Genomic DNA, 16,670 nt, shown 5'->3' on the forward strand with positions numbered 1-16,670 from the left:
GTTTTCTCCATCTATGGTAATTGAGAGTTTTGCTGGCTATAGTAGTCTGGGCTGGCATTTGTGTTCTTTGTAGGGTCTGTATGACATCTGCTCAGGATCTTCTAGCTTTCATAGTCTCTGGTGAGAAACCTGCTGTAATTCTGATAGGCCTGCCTTTATATGTTACTTACCTTTTTTCCCTTACTGCTTTTACAATTCTTTCTTTGTTTAGTGCATTTGGTGTTTTGATTATTATGTGATGGGAGAAATTTCTTTTCTGGTCCAGTGTATTTGGAGTTCTGTAGGCTTCTTGTATGTTCATGGGCATCTCTTCTTTAGGTTAGGGAAGTTTTCTTCTATAATTTTGTTGAAGATATTTACTGGCCCATTACATTGGGAGTCTTCACTCTCTTCTATACTTATTATCCTTAGGTTTGGTCTTCTCAGTGTGTCCTGGATTTCCTGGATGTTTTGGGTTAGGAACTTTTTGCTTTTTTCATTTTCTTTTACTGTTGTGTCAATGTTTTCTAAGGTGTCTTCTGCCCCTGAGATTATCTCTTCTATCTCTTGCATTCTGTTGGTGATGCTTGCATCTATGGCTCCTGATTTCTTTCCTAGGTTTTTTATCTCCAGGGCTGTCTCTCTTTCTGATTTCTTTATTGTTTCTATTTCCATTTTTAGATTCTAGATGTTTTTGCTCATTTCCTTCACCTGTTTGATTGTGTTTTCCTGTAGTTCTTTAAGGGATTTTTGTGTTTCCTCTTTAAGAGCTTCTAGCTCTTTACCTGTGTTCTCCTGTATATTTCTTTGAGGGTGCTATTTATGTCTTTCTAAAGGTCCTGTATCATCATCATGAGAAGTGATTTTATATCTGAATCTTGCATTTCCGGTGTAGTGGTGTGTCCAGGACTTGCTATGGTGGGAGAATTGGGTTCTGATGGTAGCAAGTGACCTTGGTTTGTGTTGTTTATTTTCTTATGCTTGCACCCTGCCATCTGGTTAACTCTGGTGCTACCTGCCCTTGCTAAATCTGACTGGAGCCTGTCCTTCCTGAGATCCTGGTTGTATCAGAACTCCTCAGAGTCAAGCTGCCTCTGTGATCCTGTGTTTCTGGGATCCTGGGCTTGTTAGATCACCTGGGAGTGTGGCTTTCTCTGTATGTTGTGGGACTGGCTGCAGAGCTTGTGCCCAAGGTCTGCTCAGAACACTAACCCAGACAGACCGGAAGGAACCCTAGTCACTGGGCTGGCCCCGTTCCTGTGTGCCTGGTCCCGTTGGTCCCAGCTACTCCCAGTGTTGGGACAGATGTTGGTTCCTGCTTACCTCTGATCCTGGGTGTGTCAGAGCACCTGTGAGTGCAGCTTCCTCTGGGTGTTGTCGGAACATCTGATTCTTACCAGAAAAAGAGTATGTCTGTCTTGCCCTGTCATAGTGTCCTCTCTGCACCTCCTGGCCTCTCCACCTGCACCATGTGACGTGGGAAAGATGCTGTGCTCACAGAGGCTTGAGTCACAGCCCCTGCCCACCCTCCTGACCCTCACAGGTTCCACCCTGGTTTGACAATTGCTAGGCACCATGGCATAAACTCTGAGAATACCAAAGCCTTGTTCTGCTTCTCTTATTACTCTTCTTCCTAGTGGGTTGTGACATTTCCTTCCACCGAGGTCTCTTCCCCTTTTAACAGAGCAAGGAGCTGTCTCTTAAAGGCTATAATATTCTCAAGGCTCTGTTGATAAATATTTGAGGTAATGGGGCTTTGTGTTTATAGAAACATTGGTTGCAGGGGAAGAAAACTCAAGTTTCCCCTTGGCTGTGGAGAGTAAGAAAAAGCTGCTTCACTCACCCACTGGGAAAATATTTATTAAGTACCTATTTTAAGGATGAAGAGGCCTTTCCCAGGTAGAACAGGATAAACGAAGCTTTGCATGCGGATGTTTAGAGTCCCAGACCCACAAAATGCTAACACTGGCTTCTGCCAAAAGAAGCAATGGGTATTTTTTTTCTTGAGGATTGGGGGAGTCGGTAAATATTTTTCAGTTAATTTTCTTGAAATTTACAAAATGTCTATCTGTTTGTCCTAAAATGAAATGTTTGTCAGTTGAGATGTGCCCCCACACTCATCCTGATGAAACCTTACAAAGTTCAGAAAGAAGCAGGAGCAGGCCCACAACTAATGAACTTCAACGGTGGCCATGTGGGTGTCTGTGTTCTGGGCACTTGGCAGACTGCCCAAGTCTGGACTCAGGCTTTGTCATTTCACTAACTGAGTGTCAGCGGACTGGTTGCCTGACCTCTCTGATCCATAGTGCCCTGTGAAACCAGTGCTGTGGAAGCCTTGTGTTGTTCCAGAGAGGTAACAGAGGCCAAGAAGACTCAAGTCTAGTCTTGTAGGGGTGGGGGCTAGGTGTTCTCTGCAGGACTTACAGGAGCCTTCCCAGACTGGATTTGTTTAGTATCTAAGAGTCAAAGGCTTGGCTACAATGTACCATCTACTGGATCCTGTCTATAGGCTCAGAGGGAAGAGCCACTTCTGGCATCTAGGAGGCTCTGTGTCCTATTTGTTCTGGGAGTTTTTGTCCTTGGAACTACAAGTGTAGGTCCTCCCCCAGATGTAGGTCCTCCCTCAGCACCAGCAGACACAAAAAGAAACAGAAGTAAAATAGATGGCACAGTCTTCAGTTTGGTCACCTTTGAGCTAAATTCATTTCAAAGTATTTGTTTACATTCCAGAAAGGTCCATCATCAACAGCAGGGGAGCTGTATGTCAGTTTATTCCAGAGAGTTGGTGACCAGAGTTCCTGAGTAGTGACTCTGATCATGGGATCACCCCATCAGGATTCAGGACCTTGCTGCAGAAGGCCCCCCATGAGCCAGGCAGCACCAAGAGCTTCTCTCACCTCTCCAACTTGCTGGAGACATACGAGTTTAGGCTCTACTTGCTCACACTATATATCCAGAGAGAGTCAAAGTTGGTTCAAGGCCACTCAGCTTATGGGTGACCGCCAGTATCTTAAATTTTTGAGATCCAGGCATTTTCAATGAGCATGCTGCCGAGACAGCAGCCATGGTTAGAAAGATGTCAGTTTAAACTTAGGATTCCTCAATTCTTTAATCTTCTAAAAATTATTATTGAAGCAGGAAAGGTTATTTACTTGGTGGGGAGTTTTCCCTCTAAAGACAACAGAATTTCCCTCCCACTTCTCTGATGGCATGTAGTCAAGGGGGCCTTATGATTGACTCCCCAAGCCCTTGATGAAACAGAGAAGGATGGGCCATACTCAGCCATAGCCATGAGCCAACAGTCCAAGGCAAACAAGAAATGGACACTCTGTTGATAGAGCATACCACAGTACTGGAGAATATTCATTATTTCATTCATTCATTCACTCATTCACCCATTCTGTGAGTCGTCCTGGTCAGTCCCCAGATGTGAGGTCCCCTGCAGGCTGGCAATGTGCCTTGATGTTCCCAGCCTCTTTAGTCCCTATCATTTGCTCAGCACAACTGGCGTCACTCATTCATGTCATCAGTGGTTCCCTATACTGAGCTCCCAGTTAGTATGATTTACATTTGGGAAATGGGAGAGCCAAGGGACTTGGAAACCAGGCTCTTGCCACGTGCCTGGCTCTGCAGAGAAGGCTTGGCTGGGAACTAGCCCTTTTCCTTGGCTGAGAAATAACAAGGCTGCCCACTTGGTGAAGAATAGGCACCATCTACACATCTGGGAAGAGGCTACACTGCCAACAATTTTTCTCCCTGTGGCTGTCCTTGTTGGTGTGTTCAATAGCCAATAGCAGATCCATTAAGCAGCTGGCAGGTAAAAGCAGGTGTCCCCAGAGCCACTGCCACCTCACCTTTAGTGCCTCCCGGATATGTATATATATGCACTGTGAGTTACAGTCTCCAGGATAATTGATTTTAATATGTATGGAAGAATCGATGCTGTGGGAAGAGAGGCAGTGTCCTGAATGGGCCATGCTATTTGATGGGTAATTTCCTCCCAGCTCTTTCAGCCAAGGGACTTTCACTGAACTGTTAAATTTCTTGACTAGGGGAGGAATGAAGGACCCACAGATCATAGAATTGAATTGAAAGTGAGAACATATGGGGTGAGGGGCCTGCTAGGGGGAATTCAGATGTGCCTTAAAAAGCTAATTCCTAATTAATCGCTTCACCAGCGTGTGAATGGAGAGAGAGGATTTGAGAAGCTTGTCACAGCGTCACTGCGGTCGTTATTAGGGTAGTGACAGGGCCAGAAACCACATTTATGAAGTGAATCTGTAGAAATGCTGGTCAGAGGGTGACCTTTGGGGACACATTGAGTTAGAAAGGCTGAGCTCTGGATCTGGCAGCAGCAAGTTGATGTGGGTCAATGGTTCTGTGACTTTCCCATGGCGCCATCTGCTGGTCATCCTCAGCATTTGACCTCTAGCTTCAGGAGGTACTCAGCTGTGGGTGCCCCAGATGAGCTGGAACAGAGGTGTTCCACAAGCATGCGTGTAGTATGCAGGGGTACTGTCCTGTTGCTGGCTCAGAGCAGCAGATCATGAACAGGGCTCATCTTGGTTCTCCCATGTATCCTAAGGTTGGCACAAGGTCTCAGATCACAGAGCCTCAGATTATGGAAGGTAGCGTGTCTGAGAGGCAGACAACTTACGGAGTGACAGGTACTGACCTCAGGTGTCTGCCTCACCCATCTGTCTCCCTGTCCTTAGTGTACTGACAGGCTGATTTCAAGACCCTAAAATGCCCAAGGCCGCTCTTATATCAAACCTCTCTGGAGCTCAGAACCTACCTCACTAGGCAATAACATAACTTCTGCCTTCCCTTGGCTTGTGAGATCCAGACCAACATCACCCTATGATGAATAGTAATAGAATTCAAGATTGCTGTTCATCCTGGCTTAACAGCAAATAAAAAGAAATCAAGAACATCATTCTGTCCCCCAAGGTAGGACTGGTGAAGCCCCCTGACTTTAGGAAGGCTTTCTCCAGGCAGCCATCTGTTGACCATCTGACTCTCTGATCAGCTCAGGAGCCATGCAGGCATGCCTCCGACATGACAGGCTTGGGAGAGCAGTATTTCTTGCTCCTAGGAGTGCCTTGAAGCTGAGGATGCAAACTTAGTCGCCATGGCTTCACTGGCACCCAGTCTGTTTAGGTAGGCTTAAGGGGGTGGGGCAGGAATACCTCGAACTCACTGAAGTCATCTACCGGAGAGGGCCTCTACCCAATCCTGTTAGAATAGAAACATTTAAAGTGAGCATGTTTGTCTAGCCTTGCCAGGTAAACTAGAATCCTTCCATGGTATGGAAAACACCTGTTGAACCAATGAACAAACACATCCTGGACAAATAAAGAACAATCCCTATTACTATCTCCTGGTCACACTAAAATCAGCATTTCTTTAAAAATGCATGAGCTCCGTGATACTTCCCAGTGTGAGAGCCAGCCATATTATGAAATTGGTGTGCATATTTTACTAAAGAGGAGAGTGTCTACTTATTAACATTCCCAAGGGGTAGCTTTTGGGTTCTCTGCTGTGCTGCTGTTATAATTTTCTATAATTATATGGTGCTGATTGTAGTTTGCCAACAGAGCGTCAATAAAATGAAATGTAACCCTGGAACTAACACAGTCACACCGCACCACCCCCACTCTCATTCTCGAGAATTCTCTTGCTCAGAATATGCAGTCTGGGGCCCAGGGAGGCAAGAGGATATCCTCCCCAAAATCCTAATCACTATGACCAGGCATGCAGAGTTGTCCTGCAGTCCTGCAGAATCCAACTTGTACAAATAAAAGGGAGGATATCTGTTAGAGGACCGCGTATGATAATCTAGAAATGGATGGAGAATTCTGTTTGTATTGCTTTGGTTTTGCTCTCTTTTTTTGTGATGATAGAGATTAAACCGGGAGCTTGCCTATGTTGGGCAAATGATCTTCTACTGGGTACAAACACAACCCATGAATCCTCTGTCTGAGCAGCACTACGAGCCAGACACAGAAAGGAGTTTGACAGAATTCAGAATTAGGAGGCAGAGCCATCTAAGAGCCAGGAAGTAGATTCTCTCTAGACACTGAACCTGCTGATGGCTTTATCTGGGGTTTGGAAACCCTAAAACTCTAAGGAGTTTCTATTGCTTATCTGCCGTACGATCTGAGGTGCCTTGCTCAGTAACCTGAACTGCAAAGGGGGTGGAGCAGCTTGGTTTATTTTGTTCAACTTTAGACACACTCGGTGTCATTAAATAGTTGAGTGACCTCATATGAATGAGTGAATGCATGAATGCATGGATGAAGGAATGAATGAATCAATGAATGAATGAAACTACCACAAACTGACTTGGATTGGACTAGAATGTGCCCCTCCCTCTTCCATTCTCTAGATATGTGTCTTGGGCCAAATAAGTTGTGGCCTCTCTGGGTTGTGGTCACATCAGAAGTAAGAAGGCTGTGGGGAGCACATGGTCCCTCTGTGCACTGTTCACCAGGCAGGAATGCGGTGAATTGGTGGGATTTTAAGACTAGAAATAAGAGTACCCTGGTTTGGAGGTGGGGGCTGCCGGAAGGTCATGGGTTCCTGGAGAGGCTGGCATGGGCTAGACAGGTGAAGGGGAATCAGGAGGAATTTTTATGGTTGATCATGTGATAGGGAATGTCCCAAGCACAGACTCAGAGCTGCTGAGAGGCAGAGAGCAAGATGCTCCTGAGACTGGAGCTGATGAAGATGCTGGGAAGGCAAGGATGGGAACCACCCATACTGGCCTTTCCCAGGATCCTTTCTGAGCTCAACCCCTGGGCATGAGGAGATGGCTACATTTGTTTTTCTTTTCAACACACTTAATTATTAGAGTATTTAACCCCATCCTTCCTGATACTCAAGTGCATTAGCTCTCATATATATATATATATGTATATATATATATATGTATATATGTATATATAATTTAAATATATATATCAACAAAGCTACTGGAAACACCTGGGTTCCCGCTTTCTGTGGATGAGTGCATTTCTGCATTTGGAGGTAACAGTTATGTGTGGAGCTACTGTAAGAGGTTCTTGCTTAAGTTTTGAAGATTTTTACATTAATTTGGATGATTTGAGAGCATGTCAATGCACATAAAGCCTAGAGTCCTAGCCTTTTCTGAGGTGCTCAGGTGTGATCTGAATCACTGTGCAACCCAGAGTGATCCAGCTTCACCCTGTTTCTTGGCATATCACCTCCATCTGCCTCTTACAGTCTACAGCTGCTGCTCCACAGGTGCACGTGCAGGCTGACCTTAGAATGGCTCTCTGAAGGCAGAGGGCACATGGCGCTCTCTGGAACCCATGCTGGAATTCCCACAGGACATTTGGGAAAGGGAGTTGAAGAGAGGGAAAGCCTAATTTTTATTTCCTGATTGCAAGCAACATCCTTTCATAACTTCAAGTGAGGTGTCTCATTTTCAGCACCTCACCATGCCAAGTTGTGGGAGAATTTCAATTCAGTTTGGTCTTCCTTAATTTGCTGTGAATACACGCATTTTAATCTTCTTTTATTAAAAATAAATCCAGCCTCCTCACTTGGGTCTCTTGTGTAAATATCTAATTAGGGCAGAAGCATGGCCTGGTCCAACGGGGGTGTGTCATTGTCCCTCAAGAAAGAACTGACTTCAAAGAACTTCCCCTGCCACGTGAGCAATGTTAATTGAGCCAAACAACGTGTATGAATTATTTATAACTACTCCTCTGGTTATTTGGTGACAAAATCTGATTCCAAATTGCAGCTAGAAACACAATGTCCCCCAATTATAACTCGGACTCTCTCTGGCACATCCGGTTGTGTGAGCATTGAACATGCACAGCTTCTGTAATGCTGGGATGTTGAGGAGGCTCAGCCTGCCTAAGCCCTGGACTAATCTGGGCAGCCACTTTCCAACCCAGCTTGAATGGTCCTGGGGAAGGGTATAGGGGATTGGGGGCTGCTATCTCACCTTGCCACCCCTCCCCCATTTCATGGGAAAGAGAAACCAGTCTTTTTCTGCTGCTAAGATGACCACATTCTCTGAGTAGCATATAGTTGGTGGTCAGTGAACCTGCAGGCACGAGTTTACCATACATTTGCTCGGATGAGCATCATTCCTTTGTACTAAACCCTTTCTTAGCAAAAGAGGGACAGGAAACGTGACAATCTTCACCAAAGGGTTAGTGCAGCCCACCAGCGAGGCAAGTTAGAATCACAGTAATAAATTCATACGAGTAGCATTTGGATAGCATCCTATCTGCCTGTACCCCCCCCACACACACACACACCCCCTTCAAGACACACAGAGAGCTGTTTCTCTGACTGGGATGGAGGGTGTCAGGGTGCCAATCTGAGAATGCATTATAGTATAGAAGCTGCACGTTAGAAGCTGCTGACTAGAAGGGAGCCAGACACTGGCTTTGGTCTCTCTGTTTTTAAGATGGGATTACTTGTAACTCAGACTACCTTGGAACTCTGAACGTGCTACATAGCCCAGGAGGGCCTTGAAGTGCTGACCCCTTGCCTCTACCTCTGGAGTTCCTGGGTTACAGTCATGCATGTGGCCTCACTGATCTTCTGTCTCATGCTGAAGATGGTACCGAGGGTCTCATGGATGCTGCTATATGCTCCAACATTCTATCAACTGAGCTGCATGCTCAGTTCTTCACTACATCCAGAAAACATCCCTCTTCTAAAGGTGGAATTACACAATAAGGGTAAAAATGCACAGAACTCAAGCCTAAGGTTTGATAGATTTTAACAAAAGCCTGTCTCTCTTATCACTCAAACATCTATCAAGAGGGGACAGTGTTTCCCTGGGAACTTTGATAAGCTGCTCATGTCGCTGTCACGGGAAATAGTGTTCATCCCTTCACCTCTAGAATATAGTCCCTGCATATGCTTTCTAGACTTCCTACTCTTAGTGGCTATAGAGGGCCTAAGCCAGCCCTCTAGCCCTCCTAGATGAGGACACAAGCCCTAAATTCCCCAGCCTGTTTTCTCTTGGCCTCAGTTGGGTGGGAATCTCCATGCTGCTTCCTGGTAGTGCTGGGTTACTTGTGTGTGTTTTCTTCCCGCGGAGCTTTGCAGCAGGCAGGTAGATCGATGGTGTCTGTGCAGCAGCCTCTAGCTGTAAGTCATATCCCTGTCATGTCTGCTGCTTAAATCTCCTGTCTTGTGGTCCAGTTAAAGCAGGTCTCATTGACCCAACCAAGATCCATATTCTGTGGCTCTGTTCATGCGGATGGTTCTTGCTACTTCTGGAAGCTGAACAGGGTTGGCTGAAACCTCTGCTGATGACAACCATTCCCTGGTCTGACAGATGAACTAGACAGGAGGCAGGAGGTAGAGGTAGTGAGATACGTCATCATATATGTAATTAGAGGCTCTTGCTGGCCTTTGGGAAGTCCCCTCATGGAGCTGACAGGGAGCCCAAGGAGTGAGAGACAGATGGATAGCTGCCATCAATGATCAAGGGAGAGGGAGAAAGGGATAAAGGAAAGGAAAGGAAAGGAAAGGAAAGGAAAGGAAAGGAAAGGAAAGGAAAGGAAAGGAAAGGAAAGGAAAGGAAAGGAAAGGAAAGGAAAGGGAGAAAGAAAGAGGCTGAAGAGATGCTCAGTGGTTAAGAGATCTTACTCATGCTCTTGCAGAGGACCTGAGTTTGGTTTCCAGGACTTCTGTTGGGCAGCTCACAGACTCCTACAACTCCAACTCCAGGGCATTCAGACACCCTCTTCTGGTCTCCACACACTCAGTTAGTTCCTGGGCACTGATAGAACTAGGTGCCAAGGTGATTGGCACATTTGCTGAGACAATTATCCTGAGATAGCCGAAGCTGATTTCAGCACGGAGAACATTAGTCTATCAAAATGCTTGTGAGTCTCCCCTGGAAGCTGTAATGGAAGTGTTGGTTTATTTATGGGTCTTGATCGAAGGGCGTCACTAGCTGATTTATTGTCCAGATAAAGTCAAATAAAAGTCATGAGGGGGAGGTGATCTTTCCCCGACTCTTCCATTGAAAGTGTCTGTACCAATCCCTGGAGGGCTCCCAAAACACTGCCTGCATTGCACAGCTGTCTCTTCCCAAGACCCCAGGTGTGCAGCTGGCACACCTGTTCCCTGGAGGGTGCTTCATGAACAGGACACAGGATGTGACCAGAGTGGAAATGGAACAGGTCCAGAGCTACCTGCAAGCTTTGTGAAAATAGGGGAACCGCCTCCCATTCTTTCCTATCCTCCAAAGCAGAACCCCACAGCTTAGCTTGGGGGCTATGTTCTTGGGGCTGTCATAATGAAGGTTCAGAGAAGGAGTTGTCTGCAGCATGAGGGTCAGTGGCCCGAAGGAGCAGCACATGTTTGCCTTGCCCCTCCAAACACACTGGCTCCCCAGCAACAGATACCTGCTTCACCATCTTCTGACAATTTTACTAAGTTCTGTTGGAACCCGTAGCCGCCTGTATAGATAATACAAGACCACGAGGTGGCTCTGACTCACAGAACCACACATTCAAGTGCAGAGAAGAGCTGACAGGGAGCCCAAGGAGTGGGAGACAGATGGATAGCTGCCATCAATGATCAAGTCAGGGTGATCTGCATAGTGTAGGGAGCTGATAGGAAGAACAGGGCATCCATGGTGGCTGGTGAGGAGCCCAGGAGGCTGGTGAGATGCCAGTGCGGGTGATAGGGAGGTGGCTGCTCAGGACAGCCGAGTGAGCAAGGAATTGGGGAAACAAGTGGATTGGAGCAAGAGCACCTTCACTGCAAAGCCACACCTCGTGTGCAAAGCAGCACCTCGTGTTGACATAACATCACAGGATGTTCACATCTGGACATTCTTATTACTATGAAGATACACTGGCAGTGAGAGCCAAAACCATTATGGTTTAAACATGACACATCCCCCCCAAACACTCATGAAGGTCTGGGTCCAGCCCCATGGGCTATGGAGAGTCATAAGGGCTCTCATTGGTTTTTAATCAATCTGCTGATGGGTTCAAAACCTGGCGGGGTGTTTGGGGTGAAGCTCTCCCTAGGTTGTTTTCCTCCGGTGTCTTGTCACAGCCTCAGAAGGCTGACTAGCCCGGAGAGTAATGAGAGTTCCTTGCCAGTGAGCAGCCATCACCATCGCCATTTGGATCTCCTTTACATGACTGGCAGTGCCTTCTCAGTGCCATGAGTTTTTCTGATTGAGAAACGGAACAGAGTCTGAGAGAGTGCTGAGGGCAGGGTCCTACTGGTTATCTCTCATTTTTAAATCTGTGGACATTGAACTTACTATCAATGGGGTTTCTTTTTTGCCTAATCACCAATATCCACTCACTAGTTAAAAAAAAAAAAATTGAGCTAAGTAAGATCAAAAGATGATTCCAACAAATGGTTTGCCTCTGTGTAACTTTTAAAGAATGAAGAGTTGACTGTGGCCCCATTCACTGGTCTTACGCAGCCTCCATCCATTAACTTTAAGTGACTCATTCACTGGTCTTATGTGACTCCCTCCTTCACTGTTCTATGTGACACACACACCCCCATTCGCGAGCCTTACACACTGTTCATGCAATTGCCACTTGTAGGTTTTCACGGTCTTTCTGGCTTCTTTGGTTGGAAACTTCAGGGTTTTTTTTCCCCCAACAGGGAGAGTAAAGCTTATCCCCGAGAGTCTGGCTACATGTACCTCATTGGTCCCCATTGCGAGAAATGCTGCTAGCCTCCTGTTCTCTAAACCAGTGCCTAAGCAGACTGGCCCAGACACTTGCTGCTCGTTGATGAGATGAGTCCCAGTATGAGAATGTGCTGCTGCTGAGTAGGAACCTCGATTTCCATGCTCTAGTCTTGTCACCTGGATGAAAGAGAATGAGTTCCTACAGAAGAGCCTCTTCACTTCTTACTCGCCTTCAAGAGGGCTCGGTGAATAATTGGAATTATGCAAATTACCATGCACCACATAGGGAATTGAAATTGTTCCTTAGCCGGCCTGCTGACAGGCTCGTAGGCTCACAGGTCCTTCCTGGTAAGCTGGGCTGGGTGTTACTCCTCTGTGTCTGTCTCTATTTCTCCCTCCTTCCTTCTCTTCCTCCTTCTGTCTCTCTCCTCCCTCCCCTCCTTCCTCCCTCTCTCCACCTTTTTTCCCTGTCTTATTCCCTCCTTCCAAGTGGCCAGTACCTGATGGCCACCCCTCTGTGTGCATCTTCACATGACCAGGGTGACACTGCCTCCAGCAGGTCAGCTCTTAGCAATCTAGATAGCCCATTCCCTGCCCAGACCATGAAGATGTCTACCAGGTGACTTACAGTCAGGCTGGGACACCCACCACCATGTCTCTCCTCTCCCCTCTTCCCTGCCTGCTCCTTCTGCTTTTGCTTTTTTCTTAAAGTGTGGACCCATTTGCCACCTCTTTTTAAAGATGGTTTCATGTTTGCATTTAGACATTCAATTACCTTTGCTCAGAAGCAATTAAGTTCCACCCTTCACCCACTGAGCTGAGGACTCCCCGTGAGCATCTCTTCTTTTTTAATAAGCAAAGCCATCTTCAAAGAGGCAAGGTCATACGGATACATCTGAAACACGCTGTGTTTGCGGATCTTAATGAGTGGTGCGTGTGTGTGTGTGTGTGTGTGTATGTGTGTGTGTGTGTGTGTGTGTGTTTAAATTTTTCTATCATTCCGTTAAGTATATTCACACCTAAAAGTTAGGGAAGGTCTGGGTTTTGTTTCTTTTGCTGTGGAAAGGCATTATTTTATCTGAGTTTGTTTTTTTTCCTTTTTCCTGGAGCATTAAAAACAACTATCTTGCCAGGTAGACCACCTTGTCTTGAGTCTACAGAAAAAGGTTATATAGAAAAACAGATACTTGGAGGCTGGAGGGATGTCTTGGTGGCTAAGAGCATACACTCCTTTTTCGCAGAGGACCCAAGTTTGCTTCCCAGTACCCACACAGGATTGAGGGTAAGGAGTCCCAATAGTTTGTAACTCTGGTTCCAAGGGATCTGACACCCTCTTATGGCTTCCCAGGTCACCGTATTCATGTGTATTACACACAGACTGCCAAGCCCTCAGAGCTTCAGTTCAGGATCCTATAAGATGTGATAAAGACAGGAAGGGTCAAGCCTGGGGTCTCTGCTGTGCTCCACAAAGAGTGGCTGACGTTGCCAGCCATTGTGTCATAGTGCTGGTGCCTTCCTTCCCACATCTGGACTTCCTACATTGAACTGCAACCCATGGGTGCAGGGTGCTCAGCCTTAGCCGCCTAGTACCCATGGGTGTATGCCATCTGTGCTGCAGGTGAGAGGGAAACACCTTTTGGCTGTCACTCAGGTGCCTTTAGTCCTCCTAAGAACACTTCGGCTGTGGGGATTTGTCATGGATTAAGTTTAGTCTTCCCCCAGAACCTTTGCTGTCCCACCTCTTCAAGACCCATGGATGATGTGCGTGCCAAAGTGAAGGATCCCGGGAATGGGATAGTGGTCCTGGGAAAGATATCCTGGAACCTTCCATGTCTATGTTCATGTTCCTTTGGTATGGAGATGGTCACCTCAGGAAGCTGAGAGGGATATGGTGGTCTTCCCACTTTGCCATATATAACTTATCACTCTCCATGTATGAAGATGGCTGATATCTGATTTGAGTCCCTATGTGATTTTAATAATATGGGTTGATAGTAGAAAGTGAGCCTGAGGGAACAAGTCACGGGCATTGTTCTCTGGCCTTCTCAATTCAGCCCCATACTTTCCACTCTTGCTCGTCGGGTCTCCCTAGGAAGCAGAGCTCCTGTGGGCTAAAACAAAGATGGCCCCAACCTTCAGTCATGTACAGCTTCCTTCAGGCTGCAGTGTCATCCTGCCTGCTGAACGTTCTGGTTGTGTGCTTCATTTCTGGGGAACGATGACCGACAAGCGGGTTGTGTGGTCACTGCCTTCATTCCTTAGTGGCATCACCTCCACAGCTTCTCATGGGGCTGCTAGGACTCTGCCCTTGAACTGCCCTTCCAGCTCTGGGAGCATCCCTGCTCATGGATGGGACTTGACTCAGCTTTGCATGTCCAGATCCTAGCAGGTGTGTTGAACCTTGTCGTGGGAAGTACTGGAATAGTATTCAGTGAAATAAGAATGATAGTTTTATAGTCCTATTGAGAGATGGGTGGATTTTGAGTAGAGTAAAAATAAAGTGTGCTTTTCTGGGAAGAGAATGCTTTGTTCATCCCAGCTCTGCAGACTGCACAAGCTCTCCGGGCCGCCTGTGCTTAGCACTTGGCAGGCACACAGCAAATACTACTCAGCTACAATCCTCGGAGCTTGGTGTAAATTTAATTCCTCTTTCACACGTTATTTCTGCACAGATTCCGTGCCTGTGCTTACTAAGTAGCCTGCGCAAGTTTTTGAGAGGGGATGGCCAGGGAGCCTCCGACAGGTTGTTACTAGCCTTAGAATTCAAGTGGAATAATAAAGAGACACCAGATGGCTGGACAGGTTTTGATGTCTGCACACTTTATCTCCCTCTACTGGTCCCATCAGGATCTTCAGCTCTGAGAACTTGCAGACAGCCATCCACACATAATGAGGGAAAGCAGTTGAGCTTCATCCTCCCCAAAGGTGCTGGCCTAGGCTCCTCTTAGGTTTGTTGAATGCTTAGTGGGGAAGGTTATTAATGCTTGGGATGAAGCACAATGTTTCACCCAGGAATTCTGCATCTCTGGAGTTGGGTTAAGCCAATTAATAATTCCCAATCAATTACCCCGCGGTTTTCTCTAGTGGATGCACAGTACCATGGCGGTGTTCAGTAACAGACTGGAAAGAGAAAAGGCAGTGTGTGGCAATTTGTGTGAAGCTGTCTGTCAAATGAGAGCCTGGCCAGCATGGATCCAGCTGAGGGTATGTGTCCCCAGCAGTCCTGACCTCCAACATGGGCTTTCTCATCCTGCAGTCTGACTTAGTCTGGTCTCTCACCCTCCAGGAATCAGTGGTGTCAGCCCTTGAAGGGTTCCTGTATAAACGACACCCATGCAAGTGGCAGGCGAGAATAGGTACACACTCAAGCACAAAGCTATTTGTGTCTGGTTCACTTTATAAATCTACAATGCGCATTTGGGAACTAGAAAGAGGAGAGGCCGTACGTGCTGGTGGCCACTGACTAAGTTCTGTGAGGTCGTGGTTACCATGTACTTTGGATCCCATTCATCTTGGCAGTGCTACCTACTGAGACACACTGGGATTTCTCTGCTCCTTCCACCTCTTCAGTAATTACAAACATCAGTGCTCCCTGTTGGAACAGCGTGAGTGCTGGGCATCTATCTACTGGTCTCAGTTCTGAGGTCTGGGACCATTCACATCCTTCTTAGAGGCTTTGAGTAGCAAAGTTTTTCTCAGTAGGGATGGGACAGAGCCCCTGGGCTGGCTGTGGATGAGGTTCCATGAACAGGGACCATATATCTGCTCTGGGCAGGTGCCACTGCTTGCCTCCATTGGTCAAGAGTCCTCAAGCAAGGTTTTCTATACCACAGAGTAGTCACCATCACTGTCACGTCTAAGAATGGTTGAAAGTGATTGGGCAAAATGGGTAGCCAAGAGAAAATCTGAGGATATATTACCTGTGGGGTTCTTAGTATGAAAGAACTTTCTCTGTACTGAACCCCTGGCCAATAGGTCTGTCCCCTGAAGCCCTTCAACTCGGTAAATACTTAGCTCTCTCCTGAGGCTGTAGGTGACTCTGTAGAGTAGGGAGTTAGTACAGTCAGAGGCAAGGCCAGGAGAGGGCCACGGAAGGGAGCTGGGAGAGCATATTACCACAGGATGGAAGAGGGTAGAGAAGGACCCTGACACTGGCCTCAAGGCTGCTTGGTCAGGAGCTCCTGAGCCAGGTATGTAGGGAATGGATTTGGCTGGCCCAGTGAGAGAGGCCCAAAAAACACACAGGAAGGCAGTGGCATCTACTTACCCAAGATACCACAGCCAACATAGATACAATTTGGCCAGAGATTGGCTGTGTAAGGGGGGGCAGAGGAACAGTTGGTATTGGGGGATGTGGTATCTGGGGTGCCAGGTGACTCATGCAGATGCCTCTTGGCTGGCAATATGGATAAAGCTGGGGTCTGATCCCACTCCATGCTGATTCACCCTCAGCAATGTAGGAGCTGTGAGCCTTGGGTCCTCAGTCTGGACCTGCAGATGACAAGGACTGTACCACTCTAATATGGAGACATCAAAAGAGACCATGAAGTCAGCAGGCCAAGTTCTTGGTTTCCTGAAAACCTACAATGAGCTTCTCTCCTATTTCTTCCTCCCTACAGAGTGATAGTCACAGGGCCTTCTCTTCAGGAAGATTCTGAGCATGTCCTTTTCTCTTGGCAGGTGCACCATGGAGCCCTTCTGTCCACTCCTGCTGGCAAGTTTTAGCTTGTCACTCGCCAGAGCTGGCCAGGGCAACGACACCACCCCAACAGAGAGCAATTGGACCAGCACAACTGCAGGTAAGGCCCAGCTGACCCTGCTACCTCACAAACTGCCACCTCCCAAGCACCTTGGACCACTGGGGAAGATGTTCAGTAGCTCTTCTGGTGTGCCAGTGAGGATACTCTGTGAAGGAAGCCGGTCCACAGCTTCACTTCATCCCGTGGGAGCTCCAAGAACGGGAACTTGAGGTCCTGCAAGTAAATGGGTGATAAGAGAGACAAAGAGACATGACACCAGGAGA

General features: G+C 47.1%; 1 protein-coding gene and 1 long non-coding RNA gene across 9 annotated transcripts in view; one reads left to right on the forward strand and one right to left on the reverse strand.

The window, feature by feature from the left end:
• Ptpre (protein tyrosine phosphatase receptor type E) overlaps window positions 1–16,670 on the forward strand; it is a 151,085-nt gene that overhangs the window by 90,549 nt on the left and 43,866 nt on the right. For 6 of the 8 annotated variants that reach the window (XM_031388643.1, XM_031388640.1, XM_031388641.1 and 3 more), the window contains one exon: window positions 16,328–16,446. In XM_031388643.1, coding sequence (XP_031244503.1) covers window positions 16,335–16,446 — 112 coding nt within the window. In that variant the 5' untranslated portion in view covers window positions 16,328–16,334. Of the gene's footprint in view, window positions 1–7,331; window positions 7,688–14,722; window positions 14,852–16,327; window positions 16,447–16,670 lie in introns of those variants that run through there. The other 2 variants (XM_031388642.1, XM_031388647.1) reach the window with 2 other exon arrangements.
• The window catches only part of LOC116103134, an 11,606-nt gene continuing 9,962 nt past the window's right edge, over window positions 15,027–16,670 (reverse strand). The window contains exon 2 of the long non-coding RNA XR_004123407.1: window positions 15,027–16,620. This is a non-coding gene — a long non-coding RNA (uncharacterized LOC116103134). The remainder of the gene's footprint in view (window positions 16,621–16,670) is intronic.

This window comes from Mastomys coucha, unplaced genomic scaffold (genome assembly GCF_008632895.1).
Source record: "Mastomys coucha isolate ucsf_1 unplaced genomic scaffold, UCSF_Mcou_1 pScaffold21, whole genome shotgun sequence".
Lineage (NCBI taxonomy): Eukaryota > Metazoa > Chordata > Mammalia > Rodentia > Muridae > Mastomys > Mastomys coucha.